This window comes from Heteronotia binoei, chromosome 4, assembly GCF_032191835.1.
Source record: "Heteronotia binoei isolate CCM8104 ecotype False Entrance Well chromosome 4, APGP_CSIRO_Hbin_v1, whole genome shotgun sequence".
Lineage (NCBI taxonomy): Eukaryota > Metazoa > Chordata > Lepidosauria > Squamata > Gekkonidae > Heteronotia > Heteronotia binoei.
The window spans coordinates 93,525,716-93,551,607 of NC_083226.1; the positions used below are offsets into that span (position 1 = coordinate 93,525,716).

At 41.9% G+C, this 25,892-nt stretch overlaps 1 protein-coding gene across 2 annotated transcripts in view; it reads left to right on the plus strand.

Moving 5' to 3' along the window:
• The first annotated feature begins 11,298 nt into the window (after nt 1-11,298).
• Nucleotides 11,299-25,892, plus strand: part of PPIC (peptidylprolyl isomerase C) — a 51,281-nt gene continuing 36,687 nt past the window's right edge. Inside the window, exons 1-2 of one of the 2 annotated variants that reach the window (XM_060235542.1) lie at nt 11,299-11,510; nt 23,226-23,339. In XM_060235542.1, the coding sequence (XP_060091525.1) occupies nt 11,388-11,510; nt 23,226-23,339 (237 nt within the window). In that variant the 5' untranslated portion in view covers nt 11,299-11,387. The remainder of the gene's footprint in view (nt 11,511-23,225; nt 23,340-25,892) is intronic. The other variant, XM_060235543.1, reaches the window with a different exon arrangement.

Sequence of the window (25,892 nt, forward strand, 5' to 3'; positions counted from 1 at the left end):
TAGACATTTAAAACCTGTGTTTGAATCCCCAAAGCTATATTTGGACTAGGAAGAACACTCTAAGATAACAGAGAATATAAGCATTAAATAAACCTATGTAGTTTTGATAATATGGGAATGATCCTTAACCTATTATAAAACATAAACAGTCTTCACAGTCAAAACTTAAGTAATATTTTGAAACAATGGGGAGCAAGGAATTGAGGAATGGATGGTAGGACTCAAGTAACTGCACTTCTCAGACTGCTTTCTCCCTAGCAATAGGAATGGTCAGCTTAAAATACTTTCATTTCCATTAACAGTGACATCTCAAGACAGAGTTACACTGTTCTAAGTCCATTGAAGTCAATGGGCTTAGAAGGGTGTAACTCTGTTTATGATTGTATTGTAAATGTAGTTTGACATCTCTGTTAAAGATGATAACAAGAGCAAACTACAACAGCAACTGTACTTGAGTTTCTTCACTGCAGCTGCCTATGCTAAGATTTAAACCAGTTGTAAAATCTTGATTTTCTTACTTTTTCAGTGTTTTGTGTTAATGCAACAATGGAGAAAGAAACAGTAGCATAAAACATGATTTGTACCTGTGCATAAGAAACAAACATCTACAACAAAGTAAATGTCTTAAGAAATGCTGTACAATAAATAAAGAGAACAGCATGGCAATGCAAAGCAGACTCACCCTTCTAAATCCATTGAAGACAAATACTCAGTTTCTGCTGTACCTTTGGTCTGATGCTTTATTCCCCCCCAATACTGTTTATTTAAGCTTGGCAATAATCTTTGATAAACAGAAAGACACATCATCTATCCTGACACAACAGTTAGCCAATCAGCATTGTCCACAGCAAGGTCCGAGAAGATAGTGGGGAACCGCTTCATGATTGATTTGTTGGTCAGCCATCAGCACTATGCAAACCTGGCTTGTGCTCTAAATTAAAAGCTCAGGTTCACCAAAACCTATCAACCTTTAGAAAAGAATTCCTTTCCATGTCAAACTGATTAGATCTGTAGCCAAGTAAAAGGGGCTGCATTCTGTTTTCAAAATCTGAGTTGCCAAGCATGGAATCCCATGAAGAAGCTGGAAATGCGTACCTATCTGCTCCAGATCTTGATGCTTTTGTGCATACTTGTGTTCAGTGAAGGATTTATCCTGATTGTCGAAAGTATGCTTGAAGTTTGATTATAATCCACTTTTACCCTCTGCCTCGGTGTGCTCCTATGCATGTTTATTGAATTCAGTCCCTCAGAATCAATTCTATACTTGTTTTCTTAGGAATAAATCCTGCCACATTGCTGTGCAACCATGTTTAGAATTGCCTACAAGGATTCAATATGAATTACTCCTAAGGAAATGGATTACTTTGCATACCTGGGTTGCAATTTTTTTTACACTTGGAAATCAGCCCCATTGAAAACTTCCAGGAGAAAATTAGTACGGTCAGAGTGTATGATATCCCTGGCCCATGACTATGAAGTCTAGACCCTAAAAGTGAGTGTGTGACATTCATGAAGCCAAAAATTATTTTAAAACAATTGCAATAAAATGTAGCATATAAAATAAAATGTAACATTGAGTTTTGCAAAATAGAAAGGTGCCTAATAAATGTTTTACATAAATAAATAACTTGTTATTTATTATTCTGGTTATCATTGCAAGAATGGACAAAATTCCTCACTCTCAGATAATGGCAGTGGGGCTGATGGCAGGCCAGGTGGCAGATATATTGCTGTAAGCCAAATCCTGTATGCTGTATGTGGGGCTGCCCTTGTAAAGTTTTCAGAAACTTCAGTTGGTACAGAACACTGCAACCAGAATGCTGAATGGAGTAGGTCACAGGGACAATATCAGTCCAATATTGACCCCTTTCCACTGGCTTCCAATTTCTCAGCACAATTAGAGATGCTGACTTTCAAAGCCCTATATGGTTTGTGACCAACACAGCTTTTGTTGCTGTCTTTAGCCAGCAAGTGAAGACTTTTTGTTTCTTTTGGCATTCCCTCAATGATTCCTCCTAAACAATTTTTAAAACATTTTATATTTATTTTAACTGTTTTGTATATAGGTCATTTTGAAATTCTTTTAAAATTGGTTTAATGGAGTATGTTTGGGAGGGGAATAAATTTTAATGGCTTTTAATGGCTTTTTGTAATTTTATCATAGTTAAAGGGACCTCCATGGTCATCTAGTCTCTGTGCAGCTCCCACCACCAAAACTGCATGCTAAGTCTACATAGCAGGGAGTTCTGTGGCAGAGTCCTGTGCCGTGCACCCTACCCTACCTGAAGAATTGTGTGAGGCCGAGGCGGAAACTTTACTAGGAGACGGGGTGCGGCGATTTGGTGTTGGGGACAGGCTCACTCAGCCTGGGGTGTGAAGGGATTGGTGAGGCAATTACACAGCTCCCTAAGGAGTTTGCAAGCTCATGCAGTGGCGGACTTTGTTTTCTGTTTCAACAAGTGTCTATGGAATATGCTAGCATTTTCCTTGGTGTAACTTTACACTTTTGGGTGTGTGTGTCAGGGCTTGAAGTTCTTAGAGACCTGACGAAGCCAGGTCATGCCATGACTCCACCCCTCGCCCCCTCACACTGACATAGGTCTCTCTGCTGGACTGACGCCAGCGCTCAGGCCTGAGGAGCTGCTGCCCTGGGGTGGGGGCCCGCTCGAGCGGGCCCACGCCCATGTAAACTGCCTCTGCTCTAATGTAAGTGGACTTGCGCGATTGTAACTCTGACTTCCATAGGACTTCTGCTCACCCCCCTTAGGATTGCGTTGTTAGGATGGCACTTTCAGGCTGCAATTCTAGAGGCCTTTCCCCATGGAATTAGTCCCATTAAAGAAAGTGAGACTTTATACTGCTTAGGATTGGTCCCTAAGACTTCCACCTTCTCAAAAGTTAAAAAGACATTTTACAGTGGACAGGAGGCAAGAGATATAATGTTCTTCTTTATTGTCCCCTATATGATATTATACACTTTACGTTTCTGGATCCAATTTTGTCGAATATGACAGGCTGCTCAGACGCTGTAAAGGTTTGTCATCTTCTGAATGATTTGTCATCTGAAATAACTGAAAAGGTTGCTTTATTCTTGAGTTTGGTAATCAAGGATCAACTGTCCAATGTATAGCTGCATATGATTGTTTTTGTTATTTCTGTATCTGGTTATTATTTATAATCTGATACATGCCAATGAAGGCTTTTGTTGTCTGTTGTTGAGATATAATGAAGAATAACATCTTTCTATGTGGAAGAACCTTAACTGAAAGCTGCACAGAGGAGAAATAATGATGCACAAATCCATCTGAACATCACAGGTAAAACATAGGTGAGCATGGATGTGATTTTGAAATAAAAAATAGTGTAAGCAAAGGAGTAAAGTAAAAAGCAGACTATTCCAAAACTATAGTGAATCATTTTTTGCTAAGCATACCCACTAGTTCAAGGCAAGCTGAGGTTTAACCAGCATTCATGGCTTGACTGTTGAACCCACTAATGTCAAGTTTGTCTTGCCCTTATTTTTTTCTGCCCACCTTGAACACTGTGCCAAGCAGCATTTTTCAAGCCAAATATTCTGCACATGAAGTTGGTCACCTCAGCAGTCCTTGCTCATGATGCCATTAGTTAGAAAGTTCAAAAGAAATTCTATAAGGCTGTGACTCTATGGAAGAATTTCCCCAATGGGCAATTTGAACACTTTGCCAATTTACCTGTGTGGGTGCTCTGCATGCAAAGCATCCTTTTATTATATTTACAATAAAATAACTTCATAGCATTTTAAGAATGTGTGTGTTTTGGTGGTCGTAGGGATAAACTATGACTTCCACAAGGCTTTCAAAGCCCTATTATTGCATGTCAGATAGACTTAGAAAAACATTCTGGGTCAAACTAAAATGTTTGCCCCATGGCCACCGTGACATCTACTTTGGCCCACAGTTTTCAAAATAATGCTATTTGTTATTATGTAATAGTAATCCTTTCTTTGGACAATTCGTGGCAGTGCAGTGCAGTGGTGGGGTAAGACTGCAGACTGTGCCTCTTTGACTATGAATGTGCAGGCACGGAGAGTAACCCAGCAAACAGGATTGAACCTGAACATGAGCAACCTGGACAGATGAGTCCTGTGATTGTGACACGCAATTGAGACATGGATTGAACTGGTAGTGTTTAAGAACTCACTCTTTGATGGATACTGAGAAGCAAATAGTCATTGCCTGGAAGAAAAATTCTGAAATGAATGAACCTGATATAGATTCATGTGGGTTTGCTGACTAGCTATCCTGACTGTTTCCATTTAAATATGGGCCCCACATTTTTATTTAAATAAATATGTATTGACCCACCTATTTCTCAACAATTTGGAATTCAAAGCAGGTAACAACACAAATTAAAACAATAAAACATCATAACTATAAAAGGAGGAAGCAGGCAGAAATTACTTTTTCCATTGAAACCACTGATTAACCATGTTGAACACTTGCCATTACAATATTAAAGGATCTGAACTGACTGAAACATTGTTTCATTTCAGTTGTAACAAAATTTTAACTTAATCACTTTTCTATTTTCAAAGTCAGAACTGACTATCCATAAACTTTTTTTTATCCTTGTATCTGCTGCCAATTTGATAGCGATGACCTAAAATTCCTGGCAACACATACATAGTTGCCTCTTTGTAACAAACATAAACTTGCAATAAAAAGCATTTTTCTCATTTTAAAATGAGTGTGAGGGGATGATGTGGGGGGAGTTAGTAACATCATAGGGTTTGCAGTCTTTAACTACTCTCCCTTTTAAATGACATTTAAATTAATCTTCTTCCAAATATAATTTAACTATCAGTGCTTACACACTTTGCAAGATAATTCAAAACAGATTTCACAGTATGAAATGACTTTGTTTTCAAGTTCAGCTTTCTCCCTGATGCTATCCAGAGTCCACATAGATTTAATTCTCACATTACTAAAATGGACTATACCTTGGACAAGCATGTCCTGAGAACTCAAAATCTTTTGAAATTGTATTTAAGACTGGAAATTTAACTGTATCCTGCCATATTACTAGTTTTTCTTAATTACTTTCATTTCCTTAAATTCTCAACAGTAATTACATAAAACATTATTTTCCAGAATATCTGGTCTCTTTTGCATCGGTTTTTTCACTATTAATCCCTGCTCATCTATCAGTGCAATGGAGGAATACAGGGAGCCAACTAGCCCCTATTCCAGTATATTATGGAGATACACTGGTATAGAATCACATTGGTGCTGTGTGGCAGCTGGACACAGGCATGGCAATGATGTGGTGCACTGACAATGCAAATCACTGCACTGATGAAGGAAAGGGTGGACATAGATGTGTGCAGGAGTGGAATTCTAGCAGGAGCCACACCTCCTGATGTAGCCAGTCCTCCAAGAGCTTATAAAAAAAGAGCCTTGTAAGCTCTTGGAGGACTGGCTACATCAGGGGTGTGCGGCCTAATATGAAAATGAGCTCCTGCTAGAATTCCACCTCTGTATTATGGCAGGAGCTATTTGGCTTCCAAGCCACTCCAGCCTGTAGTGTTGCCAGCTCCAGAATGGGAAAAACCTGACAATTTTGGGGTGGAGCTTGAAGAGGGCAGGGTTTGGACTTCAATGGAGTATAATGCCTTAGAATCCACCTTCCAAAGTGGCTGTTTTCTCCAGATGAGCTGACCTCTGTTGCCTGGAGATTGGTTGAAATCCCAGAACATCTCCAACAACCACCTGGTAGTATTGGTAATGCTACTAGCCTGGAAATGCCCCCTATAATATGCAAAAAGTTATGCCAGCAAAATCCATGGTGCAGACCATAACTGCTCATATAACAACTAAGGCTAAAGACTTTCGGGCTACGTCGCCTTGCTAGCAGGTGGACTCACGAGCTCTCCTGCTTGCGACTCCCCTGATTGGGCAGCGGGAGGGGTGCCACAGATGTGACACCCCCAAAGAGACCCTGGGGGGGGGGAGTCTCTCAGGCATGGGGCTTTCACAGTGGGTCGGGGGTGCAATGGCAGTTGCTCCTGTTCCTTCTGTGTGCTCTGAAGCTCTTCCCGTCGCGATCGCTATTACAGCAGCAAGAGGTGAACGCTCGATTGCTTGCCTTTCTTTTCTTCAACAAGCTTTTGATCTATCACCCCTCTATCTCAAGCACAACAAATCTGCAATGCAAGTAAGTCGGCTTTCAATTACCAAGGGCTAATGGGTCCTTTCTACATTTTAACGACTTGGTGGTTCAAAGGAAGGGAAAGAGACTGCTATCTCTAATTTTCCTGTGAATTAGGCCATGGAAAGTCAAAGAACATCTCTAAGTACTGGAAACAATTTGAATTAATCGGAATATGGACATTTACATTGACCCAGATCATAATTGGATATTTGGTAAAGAGACTATTATTTGGCTGCAATACGGTCTGAACAAAATGAGATACCTGTTAGAGGGATTTTTCCTTGTTGTCTGATTTGAAATTCATACGTTAACATCTAAAAGTTCAGTTGGAGGAGACTGAGAAGGACGGGCTATCTGGGACTCTTAGCTACTTTTAAATCAGGATTAATGGACTGAGTTTGCTGACAAAAAATGGCTTTGCTAAGCGAAATTTCTTATAAAAAAGATACTTTAAGCAGTTTAAAATCTCTGAGGCAAGATCTTGGTTTATTGGCAGACTTGGTTAAAAAGCAAATGGCAGCTTTTTTGCTGAAAGCTAGCGAAATCTCAAATCTACATGAGCAGAGTGCTAAAGAGAACCTGGTGATGTCTGTGGAACTGAAATGGGAGACTAAGCTGTTGGGAAATCAACAAAAGAAAATTAAAATGGAATCTTGTGGCACCCTTAAAAAAGAAGACTGGAAATGGAGACCGACTCAAGCCAGGTTGAGAGGAACAAAGGATGTGGAATTTTTCTCGCCTCCCTCGAGAAGGATGACTTCATTAAGAAGTAAGAAGATGCATTTTAACCAGAAAATCATGATGTGGAAATCTTTCAGAAAGAAGAGACTCCTGAACTAGATTTTTCTCAGTGGACATGGACTTTGTAACTAGATGTTCTCAGTGGACATGGACTTTGTAAGAAATTCTGATATGTGAAATTAGAAGGCTAAGTGAGACTTCTTTCCCTTTTTTTGCTTTTGTTTGTTTTTGGGCTACAATAAATTGTCTTGTTTAAAACAATATGGATTTAAAAGTTAAAGAACTAAAAAGTCTTTGAAACGAATTTTATGTAAAAATAATTATCTTAGATTAGCTTTTAAAAAGGCAGATAACGTAATTTTCTGACAAATTGCTGAATTTGTTTTTAATAGATAATGATATTACTTTCTATGTTTGTTATAGATATTCTACAAGTTAATTTATAACTCAGGAGATAGATTTCTTTTTAGCAAGGGTTTCCTGAAATGTTCTTATCTTGGTGGGTAGTTGTGTATGTAACTCTCAATAAGAACAGGCATGGGATTTTTAGTTTTGGGTCATAAAAAGTTGTTTTTCCTAGCCCAATAGGGATATAAGAGGTGGACTAATTGTTAAAAAGGCAGACAACACAGATGTTATGTAAACTGCTAGATTTGTTTTTTTAATAATGTCTGCCAGGAGAAACTGTTTATATTGAGATAGACAAAATACCAGGTTGTATCTTTTCAGTTTTTTTTAAGGATAAAGGTATGAATTTGTTGTGTCTATGTTAATGAGGATAGTGCTAACAAATTAGTTTATGTTTTTTAACAAGGTCAAGCCAAAGCAGTTAGTTTCGTGCTGAGACTGCTCTGACTTGTTCATATTTATATGTGTTGAAGAAGAACTGTTTAGATTTGTATTGCAAATAACAGCTTAGTAAAAATGTTTTATAATGGAAGATAAAGATGGTAAAATATATGGAGAATTTTATACTTGCAGGCAGAGCAAATTGGATATTTTATTTGGAGGTAGATTTAAAATTGATATATTTGTATTTTTCCTCCCCCCACCACCTTTCCCATTTTGTATATGCCCTCTCCCCCTCTTTTTCTGTATCTATGCTTATGCTTTTTCTTTTGTAGTTAAAATCAATTAAAATTATAAAAAGTTAACTAAGGCTAAGTGGCCCCACCCCCCACCACAGGTGCATGCCTACCCACAAGCCCCAATATAATATAAGTTGCCAATGAAAGCAACAGCACAATCTATGATTTGCACACTGGATCATGCCATTGCATTGAAAAGAACTAAGGCTAAAATCCTGATGGCGTGTAGACCATTTGATAGAGTTCAAATTGCCAACATTCGCTGGATTATGGAGAAAGCATGGGAGTACCAGAAAAACATCTGTTTCCACTTCATTGACTACGGTAACGCCTTTGATTGTGTGGATCACAACAAACTGTGGCAAGTTCTTAAAAAGAGTACCAGGCCGCCTCACATGTCTCCTGAGAAACCTGTATAAGGGTCAAGAAGCAACTGTCAGAATGGAATCTGGAACAACTGATTGATTTAGAATACGAAATGGAGTTCGACAAGGATGTATATTGTCACCCTGCTTATTTAATTTATATACAGAGTATATCATGCGGAATGCCAGCCTGAATGAAGCACAAGTCGGAATTACGATTGCTGGGAAAATATCAACAACCTCAGATATGCAGATGACACCACTCTAATGGCAGAAACTGAGGAGGACCTAAAGAACTTTTTGTTGAGGGTGAAAGAGGACAGCACAAAAGTAGATTTGAAACTCAACATCAAAAAAACTAAGATCATGGCATCTGGCTCCATCACACCTTGACAAATAGAAGGGGAAGACATGGAAGTACTGACAGACTTCACATTTCAGTGATCTCTGCAGATGGCGACTGTAGCCATGAAATTAAAAGACGCTTGCTCCTTGGGAGGACAGCTATGGCGAACCTAGGCAGTATAATAAAAAGTAGAGACATCACCGTGCCAACAAAAGTCTGTATAGTCAAAGTTATGGTATTCCCAGTAGTAATGCATGGCTGTGAGAATTGGGCCATAAGGAAGGCTGAGTGCATAAGAATAGATGCTTTTGATCTGTGGTGCTGGAGAAGAATCTTGAGTGTCCCTTGGACTGCAAGATCAAATCAGTCAGTCCTAAGGGAAATCAACCTTGACTGTTCCCTGGAAGGTCAGATGCTGAAACTGAAGCTCAAATACTTTGGCCATCAAATGAGAAGGGAGCACTCACTGGAGAAAATCCTGATGCTGGGAAAGACAGAAGGCAAAAGAAGGGGGCGGCAAAAGATGAGATGGCTGGACAGTGTTATTGATGTAACTAACACAAATTTGAACAGACTTCGGAGGATGGTGGAAGATAGGAGGGCCTCATGTGACTTTGTCCATGGGGTCTCAAAGAGTCGGACTTGACTGTGCGACTGAACAACAAAGAGCATTCCTTTACAATGTTTACTCAGAAGACTCACTACTGTGTTAACTGGGGTTTCTTTCTGCATAGTATTACAGTCTTAATAGGATCCCAGAGTGTGTGTGAATAATGCAGTGCACAGTCAGCAATAGCTCTGATTCACTTTTCAAGCTTGCTTAGATGAACAGTTTTCAAAAAAAGACACTACTCTTTTTAATATGTCTCTTTTGCTTCCAGAAAGGCATGTAGAAATGGAGATAACAACACACAGAAGCCATTCTGGTTAGAAGGTGATAAGGCTGCCTCTGTACCGGACCCGGGAGCTGCAGCTAGTGCAGAACGCGGCGGCCAGGCTGCTACTTGGTCTCCCAAGATGGGAGCATATACGGCCAGGGCTGCGCGGACTGCACTGGCTGCCAATCGTATACCGGATCCAGTACAAAGTGCTGGTCATAACCTTTAAAGCCCTATATGGCCAAGGACCGACCTACCTGAGGGACCGTCTCTCCCCATATGAGCCCCAGAGAGCACTGAGGTCAGTGGGGAAAAGCAGACTGAATATCCCTGGGCCAAAAGAAGTTAAACTTCAAAGCACCCGCACCCGGGCCTTTTCTGTTGCGGCCCCACAACTCTGGAACCAACTCCCAGAGGAGGTGCGGGCCCTGCGGAACTTAGACCAGTTCCGCAGGGCCTGCAAGACCGCCCTCTTCAAACAGGCGTTCACCAATAACTGAATTAATGTTTACCGCCAGATTAGTAACGTTTACCGCCAATGTTGACTTAGGAATGTTTTAATTAATTATTGATTATTGACTGATTTTAATGTGAATTTTAATGTGAATTTAATGTTTTTATTACTATTGTTTACCTGAAATGCTGTTAGCCGCCCTGAGCCTGCTTCGGCGGGGAGGGCGGGATATAAATAAAATTTTACATTACATTACATTACATTCATCAGAACCCACTAATAGCCTACAACCCTTTTTGTCATAGCACAATACTCTGGTTTCTCTTCAGATCACAAATCTTTTGACATAACACAGAAACAGGACTCTGCCATGTGAAAGGGAGCTGGGAGTGAAATCCTGCAGTTCTTGGTTGCTCTTATGCTGCTGGTCACGGGCTACACAATTCAAGAGCAACTTCACACATTTCTTCTTCCCTTGTTTCCATACAATGAGAAGTATGAGAGTCTGGGTCCTCCTTGGTCCCTGCCTTCTTTAAATACCACCTGCTGGTGAAAAAGGCATCCCTTACATGACCATGCCAACCAGGTAATCAACCAACCAGGCAGCAGCACCTAATATGCCTCTATGTGTGGCCACTTTTTCACACCAAATGTAAGTAATGTGATTGTGATTTTCACATTCCCCCCCCCCAAAAGAGCTCTACTGGAACATTCCATGTATTCCAAAATCTTGTTTGAGTTGCTCTGACAGGCCAACAAACAGAGGCCTTGTCACTTCTGAACCCATCAGAGATAAATTTCATGGGGTGCTCGAAGTTCTGTTATTATGGGACAGGAAGAAAACGACCTCTCTAATCATAGTCTTCATCCTATGCAAAGGAAATTGGGGGCGGGGTGGGCATAGCGCAGCCGCCGCTGGTGAGCCCGAGTGCAACTGCCTTCAGTCAGAGTTCCCAAGCTCCAGGTGGCAACCTGGGGATCTCCCGACGACCAGATCAGTTCCCCGGGAGAAAACGGCTGCTTTGGAGGGACTCTAAGTCATTATACCTTGCTGGGTGAGAACAGGCTTCCAGAGTGTGCTAAGATCAGCTCTACGACATGGCCCTTGGTTTAGGTGCAAAGACGGCCTCCGCTTCGCCGCCCGCTAAGATCAGGCGTAAAGCAAAGTCTGGTCAATCTCCTCAACCGCGCCTTGCGGTTCTTCTGCGTTGCTCCGCCTCCTGCCACAGTGTCAGTCGCGCGGGAGCATCGCGCAGGCGCATGGAAGGGTTGCCGATTTCCTTTCTACTATGCTGGGCTCAGCCAAGCCGCGAGGGAAAGTAAAGAATGGGCTGTCGGGTTGCCTGCGCTCTCGGGCCGCTGGCGTTTTTGTGCGCCTTCTTGTGCCTCTTGGGGCGTCTCCCTGAGGCTGACGGCTTTAGGAAGAGAGGACCCACCGTGACCGCTAAGGTGACTATAAGCCCGCGCCGGGGGCAAGGCTGTGGTAGTCCTTCTCCAAACTGGGGGACTCGAATCAGCCCTCCGGATCCTTCTTCTGCTGGCGGGGCGGGGCGGGGTGGGGTTAAAAGGTTTTTCAGGCAGCTCAGAGACTCGTTGGCATCCGGGGATATTCTCCTCCACACACCACCCTCTTCCTCGACCATTTCTGCACAGAAGCCAAGTCCAACGTGCAGTTGATTGCAGGGTGGGTTGTTAGGGTTGCCAGTTGCTCGTTCCAGGCAAGATTCATGTGCTTTTAACAGTTTCATCACTGACAGAAATTCAAGAAAACAAAGTAGGAGTCAAGTACACCTTTAAGACCAACAAAGTTTTATTCAGAATGTAAGCTTTCGTGTGTATGCACATTTCTTCAGACAAGGAATGAGGTGCAGTGAGCAGAGCTACATATAGCTGGTAGACAGTGGTTTAGAATGCAAAATGGTTCAAATTTAAAATCTGATAACAGAATAGCAAAATTAACCAATTGAGCAAACCTTTGATTGGGTAGTATGAGCGTGAGAAACCAATAAAACAGAAACGTCGAAATGTGAGAATGTCTGCTAATCACTCTATTGTTTATAAGCTTGGGCCAAAATGAGAGCATTTCTTTCTCAGAAGTTTTTCCCATCCAACTGATTTACCTTTTAACATGTAACATACATATAGTTTGCCATTAGAAGAAAAATACATTAAAATATAGTAGAAGATGGGTTTAGTATATGCAATGAGGTACAGCCAATATCCCTTATTTTAGTATGTCAATACAGCTAAAAGAGAAATACATTGGATAGTGATGTTCTTGTCCACCTAATTTACTTTTTAACATGTAAACATTCTAGTTTGCCTTTAGAAAAAAAGAATACAATAAAATATAGTGAAAATGGGTTAAGTATATGTAATGAGATAAATAGCCATTATCCCTTATATGAGCACGTCAATACAAAGAATATTCTGATACACTATTCCAAAAGAAATACATTGGAATACTGTGGATAGTTATACTCAGTGAGAGTGGGTTTAGCATATGTAATGAGATAAAAACCCCAATATCCCTGTTCAGCCCTGTGGAGGCGTTTGTTCCAAGTTTCATAATAATTTGTAATTCAGCAGTTTCTCCATTCTGTTCTTGAAGTTCCTTTGCAGTAAAACAGCTACTTTGAGGTCACCCATTGAATGCTCTGGAAGGTTAAAATGTTCTTCCGCAGGTTTCTCAGATCTGTAATTCCTGATGTCAGATTTGTGTCCATTTATCCTTTGATGTCGTGTTTGTCCCAATTGCCCTATGTAGAGAACTGAAGGGCATTGCTGGCATTTAATGGCATGTATATTGTCGGAAGATTTTGCTGACAACTTCCTTTTCCAGAAAGTGAAGAAGGAAACAAGGGGATCTGCTATTTTGGATTTGATTTTCATCAGCAAGGAAGAATTGATTGAAGAAGTGGAAATAGGTCGGTAGTAGCGACCATGTGATTTTGGAATTTACAGTCTTAGGGAATGGGGAAAACTATACGTAGTCAGACTTATAGGTTTGACTTCAGAAAGCCAAACTTCGACAAACTTAGAACTATGCTGGGTAAAATCCCATGATCAGAAATACTTAGGAAGAAGGGGGTTCAAGAGGGGTGGGAGTTTCTTAAAAGTGAAATACTGAAAGCGCAATCACAGACGATTCCTATGAGAAGAAAAAATGGAAAAAGCCTAAAGAAGCCGAATTGGCTCCATAAACAGCTCTCTAAAGACTTGAGAAATAAAAAAGACTCCTTTAGGAATTGGAAGAAGGGCCTTATAACCAAGGATGAATATAAACAAATCACCAGTGCTTGTAGAGAAAAAGTTAGGAAAGCTAAAGCTCAGTATGAGGTCAAAGATGGTAAAAACTGGTCAAAGATGCTAAAAACATCAAAAAAGGGTTCTTTTTTATGTTCAGAGTAAGAAAAAGAGCAAGGACATGGTAGGCCCATTGCAAGGGCAAGAAAGTGAAATTGTAACAGGTAATGAAGAGAGGGCGGAACTGCTCAATTCCTACTTTTCCTCAGTCTTCTCTTCTGAGGGAAACAGTGCTCAACATGGCAGAAACAGAACATATAATGACGGTATGAAGTTCCAACCTAGGATGAGCATAGGGATAGTACATAAACACCTAGTTTCTTTAAATGAAACTAAGTCCTCAGGGCCAAATGAACTGCATCCAAGGGTTCTAAAAGAGCGTGCAGATGTAATTTCTGAGCCTCTGGCTATTATTTTTGAGAATTCTTAGAGAACAGGAGAGGTACCAGAAAATTGGAGGCGGGCGAATGTTGTCCCCATCTTCAAGAAGGGAAAAAAGGAGGATTCAGGTAACTACCGACTCATCAGCTTGACGTCTATACCTGGGAAAGTTTTAGAACACATCAATAAACAGTCTGTCCTGGAACATTTAGAAATAATGGATGTGATTACTAAGAGCCAGCATGGGTTTCTCAAGAACAAGTTATGTCAGACTAACCTGATCTCTTTTTTTGAGAAAGTGACTACCTTGTTGGATCAGGGGAATGCTGTAGATGTCGTTTATCTTGATTTCAGTAAGGCTTTTGATAAGGTTCCACATACTATCCTTGTTGACAAGTTGGTAAAATGTGATTTGGATCCTGTTACCATTAGATGGATCTGTAACTGATTGACAGATTGCACCCAAAGAGTGCTCGTGAATGATTCCTCATCCTCTTGGAGAGGAGTGACAAGTGGAGTGCCTCAAGGATCTGTCCTGGGACCTGTTTTGTTCAACATTTTTATCAATGGTTTGGATGAAGGAATAGAAGGAATGCTTATTAAATTTACTGATGATACTAAATTGGGAGGAGTTGCAAATACAGTAGAAGAGAGAAACAGGATACAGGATGACCTTGACAGGCTGGAAGACTGGGCTAAAATCAATAAAATGAATTTTAACGGGAATAAATGTAAAGTTCTGCATTTAGGTAGGAAAGATCCAATGCATGGTTATAGGATGGGGGAGACTTGTCTTAGCAGTACTATATGTGAAAAGAAGCTTGGGGTCTTAGTGGACCATATGCTGAACATGAGTCAACAGTGTGATGTGGTGACTAAAAAGGCAAATTTTTGGCTGTATCAACAGAAGTATAGTGTCCAGATCACATGAAGTGATGGTATCGCTTTACTTTGCTCAGCACCTCACCTGGAGTATTGTGTTCAGTTTTGGGCACCACATTTTAAGAAGGATATAGGCAAGCTGGAACAGGTCCAGAGGAGGGCAATGAAGATGGTGAGGGGTCTGGAGACCGAGTCCTAGGAGGAAACGTTGAAGGAGCTGGGCATGTTTAGCCTGGAGAGGAGGCAGCTAAGAGGTGATATGATCACCATCTTCAAGTACTTGAAGGACTGTTATATAGAGGATGGTGTGGAATTGTTTTCTGTGGCCCCAGAAGGTAGGACTAGAACCAAAAGGTTGAAATTAAATCAAAAGAGTTTCCGGCTCAACATTAGAAAGAACTTCCTGTTAGAGTGGTTCCTCAGTGGAATAGGTTTCCACCGGAGGGGTGGGCTCTCCTTCCTTGGAGGATTTTAAATGGAGGCTAGATGGCCATCTGACAGCAATGAAGATCCTGTGAATTTGTGAGCCCTGTGGTGCAGAGTGGTAAAGCTGCAGTACTGCAATCCTAAGCTCTGCTCACAACCTGAGTTTGATCCTGGTGGAAGCTAGGATTCAGGTTGACTCAGCCTTCCATCCTTTCGAGGTCAGTAAAATGAGTACCCAGCTTGCTGGGGGGAAACTGTAGATGACTTGGGAAGGCAATGGCAAGCCACCCCGTAAAAAGTCTTCTGTGCAAGCAATATCACCCCAGAGCCAGAAACAACTGGTGCTTGCACAGGGGACTACTGTTTTCCTTTTTATTTGTGAGTTTCCTGCATTGTGCAGGGGGTTGGACTAGATGACCCTGGAGATCCCTTCCAACAAGTGAACGAGCCTGAGATGGTGTAGTTAATGTTGTTAGGTCCAGTGATTTTTTTGTCTGGGTGTATGTAGAAGCAAAGTTGGCACTTGGGTTTATTGCAAATTCTGGTACCTGATGCAAATTCTAGAGTATTTTGCACGCAGCAGAAGAGCTGAAGGAGAGGGGCAGGCAAAACACAGGAATTAATAGACAAGAGAAACAGCTGTATTCAATGGTAGATATATTTACCAGGAAAGTATCCAATATTCAGAGTCGTTGCCAGGCCAAGGTCATACACAGTAATCAGTACACACTTCAGTAGATAACAGTATACAGCAGTAAGTATACACAGCACGATCCAAGCACAGTAGCCTAGGATCCAACACCAGCAGTGTCTGCTGCCACCCAGATAGTGGGCCGCACAGTACCCACAATCCTTACAGGCAGACTGAGCAGGCTCACTGAGCTTCCCTAAGTACACGTACCAATCATCAGGGTTGCATCAGCTCTGTGAGTCAGCACAAAGCCTAATTACAGGTGAGGTCATCCCACCTTACCTCAGTAACAGGTAACAGCTGGATCATGATGCAGCATGACTCAGCATGACATTGCAGAAACAACATTACTATTACTAAGATGGAGTCAGTCAGCCATTTTAGGACTGAGTTCCAACATTGTCCATGCCCAGATGAGATGTTGTATTGTTGTGGGTGAGTTGTTTGAGATTAGGGGGCTGCCTGTGTGCAAGAAGTAGGGTAACCATAATGTCTGAAGGCCAGCCAGGGACACCTTGGGGGGGGGGGAAGGTAGGGGCGCGCGCGCCGTCACCTGCCGGAAACGGGAAGTGACATCACTTCCTGTGACATCACTTCCCCCAAATGACATCATTTCCCCCAAATGCCACTGCCGGAAACAGGAAGTGACGTCACTTCCGGTGATGTCATGCCACCGCTGGAAATAGGAAGTGACACCACTTCCTGTGACATCATTTCCCCCACGTCACCTGCCAGAAACGGGAAGTGACATCACTTCCTGTGACATCATTTCCCCCAAATGACATCATTTCCCCCAAATGCCATTGCCGGAAACAGGAAGTGACTTCACAGCACTTCCTGTGACGTCCCCAAAAATCCCCCAAATATCACCGCTGGAAACAATTTTGTTCTCAAATCCTGTATATACTTCATCAGTATATGGGATAAGGCACTTTCTCAACTGTGCTGCATAATGCAGCCTATTTATTTTGTCCTGTTTGCTCTGTTGGCTCTATCTGCGCCACCTTCATCACTTTCGGGGTGTGGATCCCCCAGTGGGGTGGTCTCCCGACTCCCTCCGCCGGCTATTTCTGATAGCCCTGCGCCCCCTCTTTCATTTGATATGTGTCCCGTGCCGAAGCAGCCTGTCACTAATAACACAGGTCGAGATGCAGGACAGGAACCCGGAAGTGACCGACAGGCTGCTTCAGCGTGCCACTGCGCCAGCCCCCTGGGCCCCACAACGATGGGACTGATGTCACAGGGGCGGGCTCGAAACACTCTATAACGCTCCCTCCCTCACTCGCCGCCTTCCCCGCCGGCGCCCGTGGCCCACCGCCTCCGGGGCTGGCTAAACCGGGACCTTTAATGGTCCCGGTATAGGCAGCCCGGGAGGCGGGAATTGGTGGCCAGAACCGGGAAAGTCCTGGGAGACCGGGACGGTCTGGCCACCCTAGCAAGAAGTTTTACCCCTGAGTACTTTTAAAAGAGAGCTGTCACTGTCCAATAGAGGTTGTAAGTTTTTGAACTGATATGTTGAACTGTTTTCAGTTGAGAGTTGTGTGTGCCCACTAGCGGTGTTCTGTTTTTGTCCTTTTTGGGTCTGTCTTGTAACAGGTTTTCTCTGGGTATTATTCTGGCTTTGTTAATCTGTTTCCTGGCTTCATCAGGTGGGTACATCAGGTGAGAGCCAGTTTGGTGTAGTGGTTGTGTGTGGACTCTTATCTGGGAGAACCGAGTTTGATTCTCCACTCTTCCACTTGCACCTGCTGGAATGGCCTTGGGTTAGCCACAGCTATTGCAGGACTTGTCCTTGAAAGGGCAGCTGCTGTGAGAGCCCTCAGCCTCACCCACCTCACAGGGTGTCTGTTGTGGGGGGAGAAGACATAGAAGATTGTAAGCCGCTCTGAGTCTCTGATTCAGGGAGAAGAGCGAGGTATAAATCTGCAATCCTTCTTTTACTTTAGTTCCAAAAAAGATTGTTGTAAATCCCTCAGGTGGGAATCTCATCAGTAGGATTGGAGCAAATGCGGCTGTAGCGTACAGCCTGGCTGTATACAATGGATCGTTTGATATGTTTGGGATGGTAGCTGGAGGCATGCAGGCATGTTTGTCGGTCAGTAGGTTTCTGTTATGAGATAGTGTCCATTATGTATTTTTACAGTGGTGTCCAGAATAGAATAGACTGGTTCATTGTCAAGTTGATGGTAGGGTGAAAGTCATTGAATGCCTGAATTGGGAGGGATGGTGGCTCAGTGGTAGAGCATCTGCTTGGTAAGCAGAAGGTCCCAGGTTCAATCCCTGGCATCTCCAACTAAAAAGGGTCCAGGCAAGTAGACATGAAAAACCTGAGGCCCTGGAGAGCCAATGCCAGTCTGAGTAGACAATACTGACTTTGATGGACCGAGGGTCTGATTCAGTATAAGGCAGCTTCATATGTTCATATGGCATTCAACAAGCAAACCTTTCCTGAAGCGGTCCATTTTTATTCTGGCAAGCTAGTACTTTTGGAATTCCGTTGATACAGGTTGCCAGAAGATGGTTGACTGCTTTGCTAGGGCATGCCCATAATAATAGCAACTTCGTTTGCGGAGCTTCTCTTTCCCTCCATTTTTTGAGAAGAAATCTTCATTGTGCTTCTTCAGGACAAGGAGGATATAGGTGTCCTAATAAAAACATGTATTTTATGAAACATGTATTTTATGAAACTTTGTATTTTATGTATTTTATGAAACATGTATTTTATGAAACTTTGCTAATTCCAGATGTGTTAGTCTGTTGTGGCAAAATCAAACGAGTTCAGAAGTGTCTTAAAGACCAAGAAAACATTGGGAGCACTAGTATGTTAGTCCAGATACCTTTCTAAGTTGCAGAGTGCACTAAAGGCTTAGAACACAGCAGAACTCTTTTGTTCAGCATATGCTTGTAAGACTACAAAGTTACACAGAACCACTTGTCAGTTTAAAAGAAAATAACTACTTTATTTAGGAAATCCATACTGCATAGTGCAGCTTAGAGACAGTGACATTTTCTATTCAAGCTAGCTAGTGATAGATGCAGATGCAGAGAGGCATTATGCATCCATGATGCTGAAGATGGAGAAATGTGCCTTCCCTCTTTGTATGCCTGGGGGGGTGGAAGAGAAGAAAGAAGAGAGAAGGAAGTTGTTTCTCTAAGAGTAGCAGTCTGCGCATTAAGGGGTTCAGTAACAGAAGAGTAAAGAGGAAGATTGCTTAATGTCTGCCTCTGTCTGCAATTCTCTGGTCACTTGCTTCTTGGAGGCACAGGGACATTGTATGGTTCTTCCAACACAAAATTCAGTCCAGCTTTTGTGAATCAGAGCTCACTTCATCAGATGTATTGACTCCGTCCCTTGTTGTTTCTTGAACTTAGAACAACAAATTTGCCTGCTTGGATGGATATTACACATCTGATGAAGTGAGCTCTGTGACTCACAACACCTTATGCCAGAATCACTGTTTGCAGTAATTTCTGTGCCCCTCTCCCGTCACTCTGCCCCTAAAGCTCCTGAGGATACCAGCCACTGGCTTGCCATCCCTTCCTGTTGGTAAGACTATGCTGGACTTTATGTTGGAATTGGCATTCAAGACCGGTTTCTTGATTTTCATGGCAGGTAACGCAAACTCTAGATGTTTGCTGAAGAAGCAAAATCTGTTGATGTTTTAACAAAGGAAAAGTTTTGAGTTAAGATGAATGTAAAGCTAATGTTATATTTAACAAGCCTCTGGTTTCTTCATATGTGCATACAATCTAAAACAGCATATTGTCAACATGAGCTGGTCCAGATGAGCGAAATAAGAACCACTTCAAACATTTCAGCAACAGAGTAAGCAAGAATGATTCAAACTTCCTGTCTACAGTTTTCCAGATCCTCTTTCATGGGGAAAATGTGCTGCATACTGAGCAGTTGGATAGTGATGTTTATAATAATGGTTTCATAGATATGGGGTTTTTTGGGGGGGGGGGGGAGTGTGGCAGAATTTTATGCAGGTACACCTGGTTTCAGATAGAAAAGTGCTTCCTATTTCTTGCTGAGCTGGATGGAAGGTAGAAGTTAGGTAGATAGTTTTGGCCTTTGTCTAGTGTTTGGAACAATGTCCTGGGCAATCAGTATCTTTGATTTGGGTTCCCTTGATGCTGCTAATGGCACTGTTGAAACATCAGGGCTGAGATGCTTGTGACAGAACCGGCCCGTTTCTGCCTTCAGATCTGGTCCCTTCAACTCCCTTTTGAGTTGCCAAGTCCTGAAGAGAGCTAATCTTCTTCCCACCACTAGGGCACACTGCCACCACCTGTTCATTCAGGGGTTCCTGACTGAGAGGAACAGGACTCCCAATCCCCCTTGCCAGTTCTGAGGCCTGGCCTCAAGGTCCTCTGCCAATCCAGCACCTGGTTATGACAGAGACCAAAGTCCTTCTTTGGGAGACCCCTGGAGGATTGGCACCCTTGCCAACTGTATGCCTTCCCCCTTTCCTGGACTCCCCTCTTGCAGTAGCATGGTCTAAGGCGGTTGGGGAACCTATGTGGTACAGAGGGACTACCTTTTTAAACAGACAAAATATTTATTTAAAATTTATAACTATATACAGGCATTTTTAAATACAGGGTGAACAGAAGTAATAAATGAAAGTAGGGATAAACGCTCCTTCTTTCCCTAGTATATAACTGGCCCTGACCATACCATCCAGAGTCGACTCACCAGTCACCAAGACTCAAATCAAACTCAACTGACTGTCAGCTTCCCCTGACAACTTTTAACTGCCTGTTTCCCTCCAAAAACCTCTAATATAAAACCCAGTTCCTGCCCAGGAACTGGTTTTCCCTCCTGCAGCCTTCTGGGAGACCAGCCTGAAAGACTTCCTGTCTCTCTAGGAGGCCTCCTCAGAAGTGCTGCTTCCAGACAGGAGGGGAGGGGGAAGGAGGAATAGACTAGGCCAAAGCCTTGCCTAGAGTTTAATAGACTCCTAGCCAACTTCCAGACAAGCACAGGTCTAAAATGGTGTTTTTCCACAGTGCTCATGAAAAGGTGCCTTTTGGATTATCCGTTTGATGAATGTTACCACTCTTTCTGCACATATTGAGGAGATGCAGTATAATATATAGAGACAAGTAAGTGTACACTTAGTGTGAACAGAGTTTCATCTATTCCACTAGTGCGAAACTTCAGTAGCCACTGCTGGCCAAGTCAATGCAAAACATTTTATTCCATTCCCACTGATGCAGTTTGGTCTGGCTGTAGCCTTTAATAAATGAATAGTGTTCAGAAGAAGAAACATACACTGCACTTGAGAGCTCTCCATTGTACATATTATACAGATTTTGTTCCCTGGATCTTATGTCTTCTGCATTTCCTTCTTCTCTGACCATAGGACCAACCATGTTTGTCCTAACTGGGAGACTCGCAGCTGGTGCTCCTTCATGTATTTTTTCCTTCTTTTTCCTATCGGAAGAGCAATGTGTGCAATGATATTGTAACGTATTTTCCCCTCCCCCACAACGGATAGCAAATTATATGAAGCATGAGAGATCAATATGCAGTGTATACTTGACATTAGAAAAAGAGGAGAGAGATGGAGCGGGAGGAGGTCCATTACTTTTGTAATGTCTAATTCTGCCATTATTTAGTATCAACATGTTACTTTGTTCTGTTAAAGACTGAATTATTAAATTCTCAGTATGCATAGATCACCTGTGGATATTTATGCTGCACAAATAGAGGAACCTAAGACTTTCCCCCCCTTTTAAGTTACTTTTTTGAGAAATGAAAGGCTTGAAACATTGAATGCATGTTTTTATGTTCCTTTCTAATATAATTTAATGTCCATGCCTTTTTTAGTATACACAGTCAATTTGGCAGTATTTAGCTATCTGTGCTGGTAAGCTTAGCTGGCCCTACTTCTGATCCCAATTTTGAAAGTTTTTATCCCTAAAGCTAGTTCTTGTTGCTTTGCCATTCTCCCTTGTGTTATGTTTTCCTTACATGTTCTGTTCTTACCAGGTTCTATGAGAGCAGTCAAGTATAAATCTTGTCTTAAATGCAGAACAAGATTGACATTCAGTATTAGTTAACACAGTTCATTTATCTCAGTTTAATACTCCTATATGTTTTGCTTTCAAGACAAAGAGGCTGTGGCTTGATGGAAGAGACTCTGCTTTGTATGTAGAAGGTCCCAGGTTTAGTTCCTGGCATCTCCAGTTATAGGTCCAGGAAGGAGTAGATGTGAAAGACCCCATCCTAAGAACCTGGATTGCTGCTGCCATATGGTATCTTAAAGTTTTCCTCCCAAATTGCTAGGGCATTCAGGAAAACCATAGAGCTTTCCCGGAAGCTCCTAGAGCGGCTGGTGCGTGACGTCCCCGCAGGGTGATGTCACTTACAAGTGATGTCACCGTGCCGGTGACATCAGGAGGGAATCCCTACCGGCCCACTGTGGGCTGGCGAGTTGGGGACCCCCAAAGCAGAACCCCCACCCTGCCTGGGAGCTTGGCAGTCCTGTCTGTTCACTTGTCCTTAATTGATTTTCCTGTTTAAAATAAACCTTTTTGTTGTTCTTTGTTACTCTGCCTGGTATACGTGCCTATTTTCTTGGTCAAAGCAAGGGATCTGAAGGGCTTGGGAGGATATTCTGGGCCTTCTCTAGAGACCCTAATTCCAGAGTGATGGCATTGTCAGGTGGCACCCCCATATGGGTCTTGACAGATCTAATCGTACAATTTGAAAATGTAAATGCCTTGATTTACTACAAGCAGAACAATGAATATACTCAGTGAGAGAGAGAGAGATGCAGACTGCTGTATCTTGTCCTGCTTTAGCAGACAAATATTAATTTGTGCCATCTGACAGGTAGGAAAAATAAAAGCTGAAATTAGAAAACAGGTAATGTAATAAACAAGAATGTTTTATTTGAACAGAAACATTCACACAATAAAACTACCTATAAAATTTTATATGATTTTGTATGAAGTGCTTCATATATTTATACATGGTGGGTTTTGTTGTGTATAGTTGCAGTAAAACTATCAGCATTTTTGGTTAAGTTAAATCTTATAGCACTGAAAACACTAAACTTTTAAATAAATTATCATCAAACCTGTTATAGCACATTCATTTTTACAAATCTATGCACATTTCAACAACAAACATTCTTTATGTGTGTTGTATATGTCTGCAGGACTTATCTATTGCTGCAGATTGTTTTATATATATAAAAAAATACTACATTTTGAGTAAAACCTTGCTTTCACAGTATTCTCCTCCTCTCAAAAGAGAAAATATTTCATAGGAGTTTTTTCCATTGCTGCTCTAAATTTTTGCAACAGAAAAAATAAAAAAGTCCTATACAAATTACTTGTATAGTACAGTCTTTAAAAGTGAGTGTCTACATTTCTTGAAAAGTCTAGATATGTGTATTGGTGATGTTTTGATTTCTAATGTTGTTTTATCATGTTTGTAATATTTTATTTTTGAAAATCTCTAGGTATTTTTTGATATACAGATTGGTGGCAGAGATGTTGGAAGAATAGTAATTGGATTGTTTGGAAAAGTGGTGCCCAAAACGGTAGAGAACTTTGTTAAACTTGCAACTGGAGAAGTAAGTTGTATTTTTAAATATTTTGAAACTGAAAACTGGTGATTTTTCTGGTCTGTTGTGTTTCTTCTTTTCAAGAGATATCCCAGCTGCTTTTCTCCCTACTTTTTTTTTGGTGTGCATGGTCAAAATTTGGGTCTGACTTATACAGCCATCCAGTTGTGTGGCGAGTGCATGAAATCTAATCTGTGTGGAGGCGTTTTCCCCCTTAAATGTAATAAGATAATCTTCAAAATAATATAAAGGAACAGTAAAAGAAAAACATCCCATTTCCCCAATGTTCCAGGGAGAATGCTGTAGATGCTATTTAGTTAAGAATGGATTCAGACTTCTTAATGCTGTCATGTTTTATTTTGGCAGGCTTCTTTAGGGAAGGAGTTTGTATAGCTGAACTACAACTGACAAAAATTCTGCTCTGTGCTAATAATGATTTAATTTCTTTGAAATCCCCCTTGTGCCTGGCACATGACCTCCTGTTGCCATAGTTACAAATGCATAGCTAGGTCAGACAGTTCTAGAAGAATCAGGCCTGATGTGTACATCTGGATAAAAGCAGTCCAACATGGCAGTGCTTCCATAGGGGTTTTTCATTGCTGATATGTTGCTGCTCTTGCTAAAATAGTGAATCTATATGGTGATTACGTACATATACATGGAATGGAGCTTGCAGTTTAGTTTAACTGGCCTTTAGGATCCCACCTAGAATTTCCATTGGTGTAAGGGGGTGACTTTTGCTGATTCCCTCCTCTCACCTATTCTTGAGGGTCCATTATCCTCCAGGACCTTCATTCAAAGAGTTTTTGTTTGCTGTGGAAGGGGGGAATCAGCAAAAATTGCCCCTGTTCTTGTGTCCAGAAAAGTTCCAGGTGGGATCCAAGTCATTTTTATTTGTTTATGAGAATAGGGCCTTATGTACCTCTTGCTCTTTTAATAACACTGATTGGTGAACTGTACAGGGACCCAGCTGCTTATACTATAATCTAAACACTGCATCTAGCCTTTCTACTTGTTGTCGCCCTGTGACAGACAGGACTCAGTATTGCCCAATCTGACATAAATGAGACCTTGTGAGGCTGGGCCATGTGTGACATAAAATGTAATGCCAGGTAGCAAAGATAACACAATTAAGGATTTATTTAAAAAAAAAGAGAGAGATCTTGGGGTCGTGGTAGATAACTCACTGAAAATGTCAAGACAGTGTGCGCCTGCAATAAAAAAGGCCAACGCCATGCTGGGAATTATTAGGAAGGGAATTGAAAACAAATCAGCCAGTATCATAATGCCCCTGTATAAATCGATGGTGCGGTCTCATTTGGAGTACTGTGTGCAGTTCTGGTCGCCACACCTCAAAAAGGATATTATAGCATTGGAGAAAGTCCAGAGGAGGGCAACTAGAATGATTAAAGGGTTGAAGCACTTTCCCTATGAAGAAAGGTTGAAACGCTTGGGACTCTTTAGCTTGGAGAAACGTCGACTGTGGGGTGACATGATAGAGGTTTACAAGATAATGCATGGGATGGAGAAAGTAGAGAAAGAAGTACTTTTCTCCCTTTCTCACAATACAAGAACTCGTGGGCATTCGATGAAATTGCTGAGCAGAAAGGTTAAAACGGATAAAAGGAAGTACTTCTTCACCCAAAGGGTGATTAACATGTGGAATTCACTGCCACAGGAGGTGGTGGCGGCCGCAAGTATAGCCACCTTCAAGAGGGGTTTAGATAAAAATATGGAGCACAGGTCCATCAGTGGCTATTAGCCACAGTGTATGTGTGTATATAAAATTTTTTGCCACTGTGTGACACAGAGTGTTGGACTTGATGGGCCGTTGGCCTGATCCAACATGGCTTCTCTTATGTTCTTATGTTCTTAAAAAAACCTGACACCTCTTGCTCTGAATTATTGCGTCAAAATCTGGAGACAATGTCTGTGTTGGAGCAATCTTGACTATCCTGTTCAGGTGTTCAGGTGTGTGCCTGTAAGTTGTAAACCTACTTTTGATCTATTGACATTCATTACAGGTATCTCAGTTTGGTGAGAGAGCCAGTTTGGTGTAGTGGTTAAGTGTGTGGACTCTTATCTGGGAGAACCGGGTTTGATTCCCCACGCCTCCACCTGCACCTGCTGGAATGGCCTTGAGTTAGCCATAGCTCTGGCAGAGGTTGTCCTTGAAAGGGCAGCTGCTGTGAGAGCCCTCTTAGCTCCACCCACCTCACAGGGTGTCTGTTGTGGGGGGAGAAGATATAGGAGATTGTAAGCCACTCTGAGTCTCTGATTCAGAGAGAAGGGCGGGGTATAAATCTGCAGTCTTCTTCTTCTTCTTCTTCTCATGGTCAATGGTTTGAGCCTAAGACCCAGAGGAAAACATGAAATGGCTGGGCATTTTGTACATAAGTTGCTCCATGTGCTTGTCAGCCAGTGGAGAAAACAGAGGCTTTGCTCTGTAGCTCCTGTGCGATTGAGCAAGCCTGGCAAAGCAATATGTGATACAGAAGGAAGCAAGAGAGAGAGAAAGAAAGAAGCAGATGACAATGAGTTGCTCTTTGGCCTGAAAGAAGC